The 16089-nt window shown below is 43.7% G+C and overlaps 3 protein-coding genes across 18 annotated transcripts in view; 2 read left to right on the top strand and 1 right to left on the bottom strand.

Moving 5' to 3' along the window:
• Window positions 1-16089, top strand: part of LOC135914190 (gastrula zinc finger protein XlCGF52.1-like) — a 200387-nt gene that overhangs the window by 99155 nt on the left and 85143 nt on the right. The window lies entirely within an intron of this gene.
• Window positions 5686-8583, top strand: LOC139057554 (uncharacterized). Its single transcript, XM_070535972.1, has 3 exons — window positions 5686-6137; window positions 6810-6916; window positions 7290-8583. Exons 1-3 carry the CDS (start codon window positions 5809-5811, stop codon window positions 8408-8410), a joined length of 1557 nt encoding a protein of 518 aa, XP_070392073.1. The 5' UTR covers window positions 5686-5808; the 3' UTR covers window positions 8411-8583.
• LOC139057553 (uncharacterized) lies at window positions 6918-15299 on the bottom strand. Its single transcript, XM_070535971.1, has 3 exons — window positions 14420-15299; window positions 14083-14196; window positions 6918-13653 (listed from the first exon to the last, which is right to left on the bottom strand). The coding sequence occupies exons 1-3, from the start codon at window positions 14619-14621 to the stop codon at window positions 12332-12334; spliced, it is 1638 nt and encodes a 545-aa protein (XP_070392072.1). The 5' UTR covers window positions 14622-15299; the 3' UTR covers window positions 6918-12331.

The following is a 16089-nucleotide window of genomic DNA, read 5'->3' as shown; positions in this document are numbered from 1 at the left end:
TATGCAGGTGCGTTGTAGCTGTCTCAACACACCGTATACACCGGTGAGCTATGCACAACGATTTATCAAACCTAGCAATGTCACAGAAACGCACAGTAATAGTGCGTATAGCGGCCCGTCGTCACTGACCGTTGTCACTGTCCTCCGCGTCATTCCGGCGATGATGTCAGCCACGCTATCGCCAGGTTGCGTTGATGGTGGTCGGTCGCTGTCGTATGGGTTCTTGGCGCGTTCCGAAAGATGCAGAACTGCAGCCTCGATCTGCAACAGCCGCTCGTCCACAGGTTCCAGCGGCGGCCCACCTCCTGCGATAGACACCGGCTTGAACACAAGAGCAAATTCTAATATAGCACAATCTCACCTGTAGCCATGGCATCCCTTATTTGCTTTGCCTTTTCTTTCTTCCACCGCTGCTTCAGGTTGTCCTACAGCTTTCGTAGTTGCGCGACAGTGCGCGGCCGCACATTTTCTGCGCTGTTGAATTCGGCAGTCAATGCGTCCCATGCTTTCATCTTTCTCGTCAGCTAAACGGTGTCGGATTTTTTTTTTTTTTTCTATTGAGAACTTGTACTTACGCACAAGCTCCATTACTAGGTCCTTTTCTTCATCGCTGTAAAACAGCTTCCCGGGCATGTTTTTTACGTACATGGCTATCACAACATGTCAAAACAACGAAGCGTTGGTCAGAAGTAGTCAGAAGCGTGGTGGCATGGTCAGAAGCGGTCAGAAGATTGTCGCCAATGTTGCTAGACCAACATTTTTGCCTGCCGAAAAGGCAGAAAGTTAAATAAAACAACAAGATGTGCACCTGCCTAGCAAAAGAGCAGCATGCACATCAACATTTATTGATGCGCATAACAAAATATTACACATATTCTTTATTCTGGCTTAAAAGTGAATGTTTATTTAATATTTCACATCTACTCTCGAACCAAGACTTGTGAAATACGCATGTTACCACACTGAGGAGGCCCTTTCGAAAGGAATGTTGAAGGAAGCTTTTAGAATACGCTGGAGCCCTGAAGGAGCTCTTTGAGGTAAGAAGGCATGAAGGACTCCTCACGTAAAGTAAGGAAATGGTCTGAGGTGAGGAACGTTTCAGAATACGGGCCTGAACCATTTTTCGTACTGCACATGTGTATGAAATTGTGTTCTTGCCAATGAACGAGATTGTACGAGCTCAGTGCATACACGATGAACGAGCTTGTACGACGTGCAAGAGTGTCAACCCTAAAAAATATTGGCACTTCCTTTACATATTTACTATAATAATGCAAATGCAATTCTTGTAAGTGATACTACATGCAAAATCACTTCTGCTGGCCTTACTGCAGTGTTGTTTTGCTGTTATGGTTTGTTCACAATTCTACGGTAAAGAGTAACTAAGGTGAAAATGTCAGATGAAGTTTCAAGAGCCTGAAACTTGTAATGCAAGCAATGGCCTGTATTTGTAAATAAAGAGTATACTTTAGGCAGGTTCTTTTGCACAGCCATTCAAGTTTTTAATGATGGTGATATCCTCTGAATTTAAGCAACAGCATGTCATACATCTCACAAGTGTTGCTTATTGGACCTTCCAATGTTACTTTGATACGTCGAGTCTGCTGGCAGATGACCACTGGAATGTGTTGTTTGAGTGAGAGCTTGCAGGGCACCTGAAAAAGTAAAGGAAAGCCAACAATTTTTTTTTCATTTATGCAATAGAATAACACATAGGGAAAAGCCGTTTTGTCTACATTCAAACAGGTAAGAGTGCTCCAGCATTCAGAACATATAGGATACTGAACAAAGTTTATTAAAACAAGTGGTTTCCTGCAATACTTATGACTCCTAAAGGAAAATGCATTACTGTGGTAGAATAACCTGTCAGATTAGCAGGCTACTGAAGCAAGTCTTACCACAGAAAAAAAAAAGAAAAACACTGTTTGATCAGCAATAATTACTAGTATTAAAGCAACATAAGTAACAAGCTTAAAATGCAATGTTAAAAAGCAGCACACATGGATCGAGTAAACTAAATTACTTGGAAACTACCCCTCGGCCAGCAGTGTAAGAACCGTGGTGGTGTAGTAGCTTTGACATTGCACTGCCAAGCCAAATGGCACAGGATAAAATCCCGGCCACAATGCCCGCATTTTGATGGTGGCAAAATGCAAAAATAAGGTGCACTGGGCAACATTAAAAAACCCCAAGTGTCCAAAATTAATCCGGAGTCCCCCATTAATGTGTCCCTCACAATCATATTGTGAGGGATAACACTCCAGAGATAACACTCCAGAATTTAATTTACTTAGGGCAAGTGGTATATGCTTATTTAGAATCATCGACAGCAGCTACATTTAACAAAATTTCATACTTTCTAAAATAAAAAATTGTGAGATCTTTTGAGCAAATATGTATTTATGCCAAAATCATTGCCATTAGTTTTATATGGCCCGTTCTGCCTTACGTTTTAACTAAAACATATGTGTAGTGAAGGTCCCAACTACACCTACAAAAATTGGCACCACTCCTTAAAGTGCATGGTATTGTTTCAAGCGACAGCAAAAGTTTGCTTTACGATTGTTAACCTATGCAAATGATTTTCACGCTTACATCACGGACTCCTGGGCAGGATCACTAGTCACACTGGGCCCCCTTTCATCTGTTGTCCCCAGAATGAGCTGATGAAGACATTAACCTCAGTTTGCAATTGTTAATGAATCCTGTTTCACAATGAATGTAGTGTCACTGACCCAAGTCAAGCCAACAGAGCTCCTGTTGGCACATTCCATGGTGCAGATCACTCTCGTCAGGGTTGGGTTAAGTGCCACCGTGTTGATTTTTTCGTGCAAAATGGCAGGTGCAGGTTTAGTGGGTTTGTAGGAATTCAAACTCAAGATAATGTTGCGGTTTCATTGGGCTCTTGTGCTTTTAATACCTCAAGTTTTCTTGAGACTCTCTGCACAGGTGGTCTTTTAGTGTCGCCGTGAAGTTGACATTTAGCTCTATATCCCAGAAGACAGAAATAATGATCTGCTATAGTTTGCTCCTTACAAAGAACGCTTGAGTTTCCAAACCCTTGATTTTTTGTAAGCACAGAGCTCTGGCTGGCAGCAATTTCTTCCCAGCTAGCTGAACTATATTGAGGTACCATGCTGACACTACCAATGCCTTCAAATGCAGACTTTTTAGATTAAGATTCTGATTTTGTCACGGGGTAGTGACGGTGAAGAAAGCAAGAATACGGTGGAATACAAAACTAGCTTTTATTGGGCGAACCTGTGCCCACAAAAACAGGCTACACTTATAGCACAACGATAGCGGCGAACACGGTCGGCGATCGTCGGAAATCTGATCAGCGGGTCAAGTGCGTCGACTTTTATACAACAGTCATCGAATGTTCCACACTGATCGTTCAAACCCACATGCCTTCCACAAAGTTCTACAACATTCGAGTCACGCGATGAAATCAGATAACACAAGGTTCGGCGACAACACAGCGGATAGAAGCATCGATAACTTTCCAGAAACTTCGGATACATGCAGACGCGTCCCACGCTGTGCGATAACATTTGTTAGGCGGCGAAACGTGGTCGCCTGTTAAATATAAGTACACGTGTCACTTGCTTCGCAAGTCTGTTTGAAGGAAAGGTGGCACTTACAGATTTCTATTCTGTATGCGACTGAGACAAACCAGTAAGTCTCGGTTACAATGTTCTGTCAATAAGTTCGGTAGAAGGTGTCAACAGTTCAACGGAAATTCATTTAGTCAGGTAACATGATTTGTGAAGCTACGGTCACTGACCAAGCAACTGATTATCATCACGTGAGAGATGAGGTGAATTTTGGTCAAACCTTTACCTCGTACACAACTCAACACAAGATGTAACTAAAATTCGCCAGTTTGTTTCACTCACATCTAGAATAGCCACCTGTGAGCGCCACCTTTTGTTCAACTGCACTTGCGAAGCCAGGAGCTTTATCCTGAAAAGTCTGCATTTGAAGACGAGTAGCGTCAGCTTGCAGCCTCAAGATAATCCAGAAAGCTAAGAAATTACAGACAGCATAGGTATGCCAATAGAAAATGAAGGACATCGAAGCTGATCTCTTCTTCGCAAATGCCAACTAAAGAGTCATTGTTCATGACTTTCCAGATGCATGACTTTCCAGATGCAAATAATGAAGAGGCATGCATCACTACCTGTGAAAAAAAGCATGCAATAGAAGAGTATGTAGAGCACAGATGTGTTGATGGATATTAAATACCACTATCTTGAAGTAGGCACTAGATTGACAAAAACAGGCCAATGTATAAATGACTGGATTTGTAACTACGTTAACTTGCTCAGGTCATTTGGCGGTCACTTGGTAGTGCACAGCTCACCTGCATTATTTATTGAACACTGTGAAACTGTGGCAATGTATAGGACCATAGGCCTGGCGAGATTTGTGAGGCGTTCCTTATATGTGTGACAGGGTATCTGCGAGTTTGCTAACCCTCGAGACAATTGTCAAGATAGCAAGAGTGCTTATTTATCGTTGTAAAACAAGTGTCACAGCTGCCATGCCATGTGTCCTTTTCGCAGTTGTGCAAGCAACATGCATTGCCGATTTATCTGTTCTCGCTCTCTCGCTTTATATTGCTTTGCAAGCAGTAAAATTGAATAGCTGTTTGACTTCGTTATGTCCTGTCAGCTCCTTACCTTTCTTATGAATTGTGCATTAAGTAAGGCTTTTTTTGGTAAAAGAGTCCTGCTTTAAGGCACAAGCAAGCTCCATGGCAGTTTACAATTAAGGAGTGTAAGCATCCTCTGAAAAAATGACCCTGAGGAGCACTGGTCAAAAGAACACAAGTGTATTTATCACCAAGGCCAACCCTTGTGTCTTCTTAACATATTTCTCAAACTCAAAACTGATTCTGAGGTGCAAGGTGTCTATATTATATTACGTTGTCAATGAAGCAAAGCACAGTGGTGCCTGGATGTTGTGGGACCAACTCAGATGTGGAGATCAGCACTGATCAGCAACGCAGCAGTCTGCTTACACTTGTTCTGCAGGCCCAAGCACACCTGCATTAAAACAAGTGAGCTTATTGTCACGAGAGTATAATATAAAAAGTAGCACTGTGAACAAATAATTTATTATTAGGTATCAATAGGAATGAAATGCTGATATTCGCACATAGAAAGCTTTCAGTAACAAAGGCTGCAAATAAGAAAAATGCAATGTATGAGCCATCTGTGCAAAAACATTAATCGAAGGACCTTTTTTCTTGCCTCCCTCCTCCTCCTCCTCCTCCTCGTACATTGAAGGCAGTCAGGTCAAGTAAACTGGACCAGACTGCCACAGAGTGTAAGCATAGCTGGCCACTTTGTGGGCCAATTATGATACCATAGCATGACATACATCCTTACAGTCGTTTTAATGTGTTTTGTAATGGTAGCCATTCCGTAGGCCATACAGTGTGAAACCACCAATAAGCATAACAGCATTACACAATAGGGCCTCATGAGAAGGCACACTACTTGAACCATAAGGACGCGCTAGGCGCTGGACAATTTCGTGTCAGTTCACGCCACATTGACTGCACCAACGGGCCTTTCGGCGTAAACACTGTTGAATTGACCTTTTTCACGATGGGAGAGCGCCTCTAGCGGCGAGAGCCGAAAGCAAATACGGTGGCTCTCGGTTGACGCGGCGGCATGACACTCTTTGTTGCTTTGCGTTGTGCTGTGACTGCTGCTGTTTAAAGTTTCCACAGTACGCTTGCATCGTCACCGCTGATTTTCGCAACCGCCTGTCGACTCTTGCGAAGCTTTCTTCGACATGTTTTCTATTGAAGACTTCAAGAAACTTCACGACTCCGGCGGTCAGTGGAGCTGCGATTTGGAGTTGGTGCCGCCAGTGACTGACAACATGATCGACAGCCATTTCGGCGAGTCGCACCGGCAGCTGCATAAAGGCTGGATGTTCAAGGAGGAAAGGTACATTCGCCGGATCGAGTATTTGATGTGCGGACAACCAACAGGGACCGAACTTGTGTTGCGCAGCATATGTTTGTGCTCGATGAAAGCTGGCCACTACAAGCAAGTCGTAGCGCTTGCTAAAGGCGGAGCAGGGGCCGTCGTCCAAGCATACTGCGATTGCGTTGCTGGGTAAGTACATTTTTTAGAGACGTGAAATGCTGTGCACGAATGTGCTGTCCGCCCTTATGATATAACACTGAACGACGATGTAGAAAACGGTGTCCTAACAACGGTGCGTTCGCGAGGTGGCAGCGCTTTCACCGTCTCTACGTGCAGGCACCGCTACGGCTCGCTGTCGGGAAACATTCATTTTTCGTTTACAAAGTGAGTCGAGCCACAGGCTGTGGGCGATGGGTGCCGTAAAAGCATTCACATGTCACTGGTTCGGGCCTATATGACCTTGCGAAGAGTAGTTCGCGGCGAATAGTTCTGGCGATTATTTGATGTTCTACCGTATTTACACAAAAAAAGAAACAACCCGACCGTGCATAAACCGTTTAAGCTATCTATATCATGCACGGATAACAGCGCCTTCGAGAACCTTGCCCGTGCAGCTAGAAAAGAAAAAGAATGAAAATCAATGTACGCTCGCACTTCAATGTAGTGCAGCGAGTCCGCGTTTCTTAAATATATATTTAAAGTATTAAGTATGTACGACCGACTCGCCCAACAACGTGCTCTCTTAAATATATATTCTGTAACGAACATTAGCTTTCTCTTTCCGTTTGTTTTGCCCACTCACAGGAGCATTTACCAGGCATCTAAATGTGAATACTTTTTATTTTCTTCTGATTTTCCTAGTCAAAGCCAAAGGTGCCAGCATATAGCTGCATTGCTGTTTGCCATACGAAGTATCCAGAGGCCGTCTTGTACGAGTGTCCCGTGCAGATGGATGGCACCAACACAAGGTAAGGTGAATGTTTTTATTCAGAACACAGTTCAAGTTAATCAGGTAAAATGCAGCGAACAGAATAAGGAGGGACGTATGTGGTAGAACACAAGACGATGTGACAAATGACTTCAAAAGGAGCTTTGGTCTGGTATCTACACTCTTCCTTGTAATGGTACCTTAATGTAGAATGTAAGCATGCTGATAGAGAAACACTGTATTTGAAAAGAGGTGAGCTAGCATGCTGATCGGATTCACAGGAGTTTGCAGTGTCCATCATTAGTGCAAAATAACCGCATGCGTAATCAAATGTCAAAATAGATCTTGGCCAGTAAGCTTTATAAAACATGTGTATGAACTGTATACAAGTCCCCGCATTTTGTTATTTTCAGGACAAAACCATTTGCTGACCAAACCCTTGGTGGACATCACATTTAAGAAACATGTGATTAACAAGACGGTGCCCGTTAAGGCTAAGCGACAACTTCCTCCTCATTTGAGAACAGCTGGGCAGGCTGGGCTGTTGAAGTTCAGGAGTGCGATTGCAACACATGCACCTGAGCTGGTGTGGAACCGTTACACAGAGAGGCCAGCACCAGTGAGAAATGCGAGCCCCATCAACGACACAGAGGACATGAATTCGCAGAAGTGCCTCACATTGATCGATGAATATTTCAAGGAGCAGGTGTCGCTCACAGCTACCGAGAGGGCAGATATCTGTGCAAAGACTGTAGGCCAGGATAAGAACCCTCTATGGTTCACAGAAAGAACCGGGAAGCTAACTGCTTCAAAGTTCCGCAGAATACTGCACTGCCTGAAGCCAGAAGGGCTTGTTAAAGAAATACTTTATCCTCGCAAAGAAATAATGAAGAGTGGTGACCCCAGGCTCTACGGAATACAAAATGAAGCAAAAGCAGTTCAAAAATATCTAGAATTCATGCAGCTATATGACAAAAATATAGATGTCCTGGAAACAGGATTACATATTCATGAATTGCATTCTTTCATCGCCGCATCGCCCGATCGCCTGGTGAGAGATGGCAGTGAGGATGGCCTTCTAGAAGTGAAGTGCCCCGCTTCGAAAGCTGGCCAAAGAGTTGTCGACGCCTGCGCTGACAAAGGTTTTTACTTGGCAGTAACTAATGGTGAGGTCACCCTGAAGAAAGACCATTATTATTACTACCAAGTACAAGGACAGATGGGAGTCGCGAAGAAGCCATGGTGCGACTTTGTAGTCTTCACAGATCATGCTGACCTGCAAGACTGCATATCAGTGGAACGTATATATTTTGACGCAGAAATTTGGAAAGACATACTTCAGGGCCTGGTGTACTTCTATAAGGCTGCTATTATTCCAGAACTCGTGACACGACGTATCCGACGCCTTGGATTTCTTTACACTACAGGTGCAGGCTACGTGTCCTTCAAAAAGTATGCTGTGGGGTTTTATCTAGTTGACCATTGTGATGAGGACCATCTGAAGATGACTATCAGAAGGCTGACACACACATAGTGCGTTCCTTTGCATCATAAAACTTTAGTGCATGATGACACCTTTTAGGTGCTCCGAAACAGCATGGCTCACCCGCTGCTGCTGTTTGTGCAGGTTGGTTCCCCATCCACAGACTGCTGTTACCATAGTGACAATAGATTTTTAGTTGTCCTGCCGTGCCCTGGTAGGCTTCATTGCATTGCTATTGACTGTTGGTCCGTGCTGATGCTGTTGATGTCGGGAGACATAGAAGAAAACCCCGGGCCTAAGACAGCTGAACTGTTACAGACGATTATTGATAATCAAGCCGCGTCTGACTGCCGGTTGACTAATATCAGCAAGGATATTGGTCAACTTAATGAAAAGACTGATAGACTGACTGATTCCTTGGCAGTGATACAAGAATTGAACAAAAGAATTGAATATCTTGAGGTAACAGTTCAGCAACAGGCCAGGAAACTGACTGAATATGAAAACTATAGTCGTCGTAACAATCTGCTGGTTTTTGGTGTTTCTGAAAAAATCGGCGATTCAGAGACGGAGTTAAAGGCAGCTGTCATAGATAAAATTTTTCACGATACGCTGGGAGTTGAAGTAAAAACCGTCGAAAAAATTCATCGTATAGGGAAAAAGAACAAAGAACGACCTAGGCCAATTATTATGAAATTTTATGACAGCAGAGAAAAGCAACAAGTGCTAAAGAACTGCAATAAACTGAAAGGACAATCGGTTAGTGTAAGCAATGATTATGCAAAGGAAACGGTAGCGGTGCGAAGGAAGTTGTGGGAAAGTGCCTCTGCTGAAAGGGCGCAGGGCAAGAAAGTCTTTTTGATCGACGACAAGCTCAAAATAAATGACAAGTTATACACATGGGACAACGAGAAGAACGCACGCTCGCTCCTGAACTCCCGAGATAAGTTCAAGCAACGCACTAGAAAAGCAGGCAACTCGCATGATGGCTCTGACACCTCGGATAATTCCGGCGAATCAATGCCTGAACTCACCCCGTCATAGCTACGAATCTTATCTTTGAATGCTCGTAGCCTTTTTAACAAAGTAACCGAATTAGAATATGTATTACTGACAGAAAGTCCACACGTACTCGTCGTAAGCGAAACATGGCTAAACAACGGTGTGCCTAGTCACTGTATGGTACCCCCAAATTACCAGATGTTCAGATGGGACAGGGATACTCGTGGTGGGGGTGTTGCAATCATTGTCAAAAGATCTATAGATGCAGTAACGGTCGAGTGCACTTTGCCTGAAACAGTTTGGTGCAAAATTACTTATGCGAGTGTTACTTACCTTGTTGGTGCAGTGTATAGGCCGCCTGCCACTTCACCAGAGTTTTTGGATGACCTTAATATGTTCTTATGCACTCACTTGAACCGTACCACCAGACTAATAATGACCGGAGATTTTAATTTGCCAAGCATCAACTGGGACAGACTGATACCTGGGAACGTTGAAATTTCTAGTTCCGAAGCACTGCTGCAAATAATGTTTTCGCACAATCTTAAACAAATCGTGGAAGAAGACACGAGGGTAACACTCGAATCCCGGTCACTTTTGGACTTGGTGTTTCTCTCGGGCAGAGTGGGTGACTATACTGTGTCTGTTAAAGACGGGATATCTGACCATAAAATGGTTTCTGTGCACATTCCGATCAGAACAAACACTCGTGGCCAACCCTTTGTACCTGTGCAATTTAAGGCTTATAGGCAGGCAGACGACACATCCATTCAAGATTTTCTAGAAATGTCATATAGTGAATTCGAACTTGCCTGCGATTGTGAACCAGTTGAAGATCTATGGCTACGTTTCAAGAATATCATAAAACATTGCGTTGACAGATTCATTCCAACTCGACAAAAGAAAATAAAACCCCGTAACCCTTGGATTAATCGACCTATTATACACATCAAGCGCAAGATAAAGAGGCTGCGCAGGAGAAAAGACAGCTCAGCTGAGGTATCGAAATTACGAAAGAGTTTAAAAACGGCTCTGATGGAATCAAAAGAGCAATTTTTTAATAAAAAACTATGTAGCTTCGTTAAAACGGCACCTCGGAAGTTTTGGCTTTACCTTAGTGGCAACAAAGAGGAAATAAATAGAATTCAAATTAGTGACAACATAGTAACAGAAAAAACAAAAATAGCAGATCATTTCAATAACTTTTTCCAGTCTGTTTTTTCTAAACCAAGCAATGACGACTTTGACGCGTACCCGCCTTCCTCCCTCTCATGTTCGATGGAAGACCTGGTCGTGACTCAGGCCGGCGTGTTTAATCAATTGTTACTTTTGGATTCAAAAAAGGCTAGCGGGCCGGATGGGATTCCAACCCAGTTTTTAAAGCGATACGCTGAGTGGATATCATTTTTCTTGACAATAATCTTTACAAAGTCCCTACACACTAACTCGTTGCCACAAGATTGGCGGTGCGCAGTCGTAACACCTGTTTTTAAAAACGGCGACCGACTACTCGCAAATAATTATCGCCCAATTTCCCTGACAAGTATCAGCTGTAAACTATTAGAACATATCATAAGTAAACATATACTAACTTTTCTCGAGGATAACGCGTTCTTTTATCAGTATCAGCACGGATTCCGAAGAGGGCTATCTACCATAACACAGCTCATAGAAACGATACATGATTTTAGTTCAGCCATAGATGCCCAAGAACAAATAGATGTCATTTGCGTAGATTTTGCAAAAGCATTTGACAAGGTTCCACACAGTAAATTACTTTTCAAGTTATACAGAGCAGGAATTAGCGAAACCATTCTTAAGTGGATTAAAGCCTATTTGAACAATCGCAGGCAGGTTGTGCATGTGGATGATTGTTTTTCTTCTACACTAGAAGTACTTTCTGGCGTTCCTCAAGGATCGGTTTTAGCTCCATTACTGTTCCTAATTTATATTAATGATATTAACGAGGTTACCGAATCTCCCGTAGAATTGAAGCTTTTTGCAGACGACTGTTTAATTTATTCTCGAATAACACAAGCTACCGACCAAATTAGAATAAACCGTGTCCTTCATTCCTTGCATCTTTGGTGCGAAAAATGGGACATGGAAATTAATTACACAAAATCAACTTTTACGCATATAACTAATAAGAAGACTGTGCAGCTATTTTCTTATAATATTGGAAAAAATAATCTAAAAAATGTTGATACCTTCAAGTATTTAGGTGTTACAATTGCACATAATCTGCAGTGGCATAAACATATTAATAATGTGTGCTCGACAGCTTCCCAAAAACTTTACTTTCTGCGGAAGAAATTGGAACATGCAACAAAAGATGTCAAGCTGATAGCTTACAAAACATTCATCCGCCCATCCTTGGAGTACGCTTGTGTTGTCTGGAGCCCGCACCAAAAAGTCCTAAAAGATAAACTGGAGCGAATTCAAAGAATGGCCGCTCGTTTTATTTCGTCAAGATACAGAAGAAGGGATTCAGTGACGGAAATGCTGAACTCATGTGGGCTCGAGTCACTTGAAAATCGAAGGAAAAAATCAAGACTAAAGCTTTTATTTCAAATAATTCAAGGGCACTTTAAGATTAAATCAAATAGATATATTCAGCCTCCGGGAAAACGGAGCGCGAGAACAAACCACACACGATCCATCAAGCCTTACGAGTCACGTGTTGATGCTTTTCGTTTTTCATTTTTTCCTGATGTGATCGAAATTTGGAATGGTTTGCCTGTTGAAGTTGTCGAGCAATCGGACGTGCACAAGTTCGAACGTTCTATCGACATCTTTTGTCAGGAGCACCCAACTTGATGATTATGATATATGAATTTTGTATGTTGTGCAAAATTGTACATTGTTGTACATTGTATTCCCTCCCTGTAACGACCCTCAAGCGAGGGTCAACAGTATCAATAAATAAATAAATAAATAAATAAATATACCGCATGCTTTCGTGTTCTATTACATGGTGTCCGTCTCCACTTCCTTCCCATTATTTATTAGTGGTCGCCTAAAGTTTGAGAGAAATGCACATGTTGTGAAAATTGCATCTGCTATGTCTAACATGTTTATAGGTAAGGGTCTGTCCAATAAATGGAACTCCTTGATTCTTCTTATGACCCTTTCAATGTGCACCCGTGCACTTGCAACATGCTTTGTGGCTTCAACATCCTTGGCACTCATCTGCGCTTCTCCAGGAATACGAAATGGAGGCATATGAAGGACAACACCACGTGGCAGAAGGTCATCTACCTTGAATCCCTTGTCAACCATGATGCCATCTCCTGATTCGAATAGATCAAGTACTCCAGACTGTTGCACAATAGCTCTGTCACTGGTACTTCCCCCATATAATGGCGACACAAAGCTAACATAGCAGTCAGGTGTTGCACCTACAACACATTTCATTGTGTTTGCGAACTTGTAGTGGGAGAAAGTTCGTCTTTGGGCAGTTAAGCTTGAGGGCTTTTGTATACGAATTTCTGTTGTGTCAAGTATTATACGTGTGTTTGGGTACCGTCTAAAATGAAGTGGCATGTGCTGTTGTACTTCAGGAAGTGTGGGGAAGCTGGTTATTTCAGTGAGAACCTTCTGCAATATAAGTACCCATTCTGAAAATATACGACTGAATGAGGCCATTGAAATTAAAAAATTGCGAGCAATCTCTCGTGTGGCCATACCTGTCCTTAAGCGAACCAGTACTGCATACATCTGCTCGGCAGCAGTGAGTGACCTGCTCTTTATGTCTATTGCAAACCGAGGGTTGTTGTTCAAAACTAAATTTAGTATATCGTAAAACACTTGCACAGAAGGCAATCCTGTGTAATACAACATATGCTCAGTACCTTGCATGTTATCGAGGCACAGTGTTGTAGCCTTCAGCTCGTAGTAATGTGCTTTCCACTGTATTGTCTGTTCCTCAGCAGCTTTTAGCTGTACTTCTAGCTTTTGCACCTTCTTTCTTTCTGCACTTAATTGGCTTTCAAGCAGCATAATACGCTCTAGAGAGAAATTATCCGTCTGGCAGCTCTTTTCGTGTTCAGCTGGTACACTATGCAATACTGCACCATCTTCACAGGTCGTAGAGCCTAATGACATTGCACTTGCTGCTCTGCTTAATGGTGTTCCTTGACCAAGAGGTGGAGTAGATGCCCCGGCAACTGGTTGACAATCTTGTGGTGTCCTATTTTGGCCTGCTGCTACACTCGGTGGAGTCCTCTGTCCAACAGCTGATGTGGTTGCACCGCTGCTGGCTTGGCCACTTGCATTTGCCAGTCTTGAAGCTGATAAATAACATTAAAATATATTTCGCGACAGTGTAACAATGTGCTATTTAAGACTAATAAGATAGGCGCAACATCAAATATAAAAACTCTGTACTACTCATAAATAAGTGACCACTTAATCTCCCTTTGCTAGATAAAGACCCATTAAAAATGGGTTAGTGTTTAGAGAAGGGAGCATCTTGCCGCCGATACCGTAACTGACTCGCCCAAGACGAAAGCGCGAGTTATATTGCGGGAGAAAAGTACTGCACGATGCTGCTTAGCATCGGCAATCGCACGACAGCCGGCGTATTCAGCATTACACGGGCGATTTCATGATAATGAAAAATAATATCAAGTGCCGAATACAAAATGAAGAAAGATTACTGCAAGGTCGTAAATGCTGACAGTTGACGAATCTCAAACAGCGTCACACACAGTCTATACCTTGCCGTTTCTTCACTCTGTCAAAGCGAGCGATTGACACAGGGCATCTCATTGGCGTGTGCTTGAAAACCGATGGTACGTAGTCCGGGTGGGGCATAAAGCGGGAGGGCGCTCCTGAAATAAAATGTGACGGTTAAACAGCTTGAGTGTTTCTGTTATTAACGCGTGTACGACACAGGACACACTGCGCTAACACAACCGAAACTGCGTACTAAACAAATGCACGATCGCCGACCTGCCACGGTCCCGCTCGGAAAGGGCTCGAAGTTACACTTATGCGCTCAACAGACACGCTGTTCATCAAGTAATAAGGAATATCAAGTCACTGTTTCTTTACCTGTTACGAAGTGATTGCTGCAGACGCGGGAGTTCGCTGTCGGTTCCCACGGCGATCCGTCGGCGTTGACGCGATGTATTGCTTGCACCCATTTCTTTCGTCTCGTTGCCTGAAGTGTCGCGGCAGGAAATCTAAAAAATCGCACATTTGGAGGCTTTCCGCTGGCATTACTGCAGCCTACGGCAGCACATCGCTGTGGCATCGCAAAAAAATAAAAGCTATGATCCTGCCTGCCAAGGAGCAGCGCGGCCAACACGGAGAGCCCGTACGTACGTTCTTTGCCGGATGTCACCAAAAATGTTTCGGGCGCTCGCCGCTAGTGTCGCTGTCAGAGCACTTCCGGTGCGCATGCGCACAAGGCACCCATGAAAAAGGCCCATTGCGGATGAACTACAGCACGCAATAGTACAGCCATCAGCACATTCTTCCGTGCACTGTGGCCCGATGCAAGAGTGGCGAGAGTACCAGAGGTTTCATGAGCCGGGAACAAAAAAAGCGCGAATGGACCGAACTACGATGACCAGCAACGGCGCAGTGCAAGAAACATACAGCGAGCTAATAGCGTTGCAGATGCCGAGGGGCTTCTTGATCGTTCATGCACACAAAAAAAACGAGAAATTTTCTCCGCAACGCGTAAATATGATCAAACGATCACTAACACATCGGCCGCCCTGGCTGTTGCAGCGATTATCGATTCTCTTTCAGTAACCCAACTTCTCGCCTTGCCTATGCGCACTAAGCAGCCCGCTGCCGTTTCCGCCACCGCAGCACTGCCATTGACCTACGCTCCAAGCGTAGTACAAGCGTTGTCTGCTATAGCCTGGCACGATTATGGTTGTTTGTCATGGTGCTCGCTGAATAAAGCGCTGTTATTTCTTTCTCTTGTTGTTTAAGCTGAAGTATAGTATTCTATAGACACCATACCTGAAGGTGCACGTCTGATTAAAGGAATGAGACGAAAAAAAATTGGGCATACAAAGCAAAGTCGTCATCATCATCAGCCTAATTATGTCCACTGCAGGATGAAGGCCTCTCCCTGCGATCTCCAATTACCCCTGTCCTGCCCCAACCGATTCCAACTAACACCCGCAAATTTCCTAATTTCGTCGCACCACCTAGTCTTCTGCCGTTCTCTACTGCGCTTTCCTTCTTTTGCTACCAATTCTGTCACCCTAATGGTCCAACGTTTTTCTAATCTGCGCATTACATGACCTGCCCAGCGCCATGTTTTTCTCTTGATGTCTATTAGAAAATCGTCTATACCCATCTGCTGTCTGATCCAGATCGCTATTTCCGTCTTTTAAAGTTATGCCTAGCATTCTTCGTTCCATCGCTCTTTGTGCGGTCCTTAACTTGTTCTCAAGCTTCTTTGTCAGTCTCCCACCATGTCTCTGTCCCATATGTCAGCACCGGTAAAATGCACTGATTGTATTCCCGCGCTTCTCCGGCAGCATTTTGTTAACTTGGCATGGGATGGCGCCACTTGTCCAATAAAGTGGCTCAGGGGGCGTGTTCCGGTGCATTCACAACGTGTTTAGTTGCACTTTTACGCAACAGGGCGCACGAAGTTCACGTCCCCGCGTGGGGACACGGCGCCCGAAGGGGTTATGATGCAACGTCCTTTACACTGCATGACTGCTCTGCAAAAAAAGAGAAAAAACAGAAAGCAT

This window comes from Dermacentor albipictus, chromosome 3 (assembly GCF_038994185.2).
Source record: "Dermacentor albipictus isolate Rhodes 1998 colony chromosome 3, USDA_Dalb.pri_finalv2, whole genome shotgun sequence".
NCBI classification, from domain to species: Eukaryota; Metazoa; Arthropoda; class Arachnida; order Ixodida; family Ixodidae; genus Dermacentor; species Dermacentor albipictus.
The sequence above is the reverse complement of the archived record's forward strand: the minus strand, read 5'-3'. Positions and strand labels throughout refer to the sequence as shown.

Coding starts and splice junctions, on each gene's coding strand:
- LOC139057554 (XM_070535972.1), top strand. CDS start 5,809: ATGTTTTCTATTGAAGACTTCAAGAAACTTCACGACTCCGGCGGTCAG. Junction 6,138..6,809: donor TACTGCGATTGCGTTGCTGG/GTAAGTACATTT, acceptor TGATTTTCCTAG/TCAAAGCCAAAGGTGCCAGC. Junction 6,917..7,289: donor ATGGATGGCACCAACACAAG/GTAAGGTGAATG, acceptor TGTTATTTTCAG/GACAAAACCATTTGCTGACC.
- LOC139057553 (XM_070535971.1), bottom strand. CDS start 14,621: ATGCCACAGCGATGTGCTGCCGTAGGCTGCAGTAATGCCAGCGGAAAG. Junction 14,197..14,419: donor CAGCAATCACTTCGTAACAG/GTAAAGAAACAG, acceptor ATTTTATTTCAG/GAGCGCCCTCCCGCTTTATG. Junction 13,654..14,082: donor CAGAGTGAAGAAACGGCAAG/GTATAGACTGTG, acceptor GTTATTTATCAG/CTTCAAGACTGGCAAATGCA.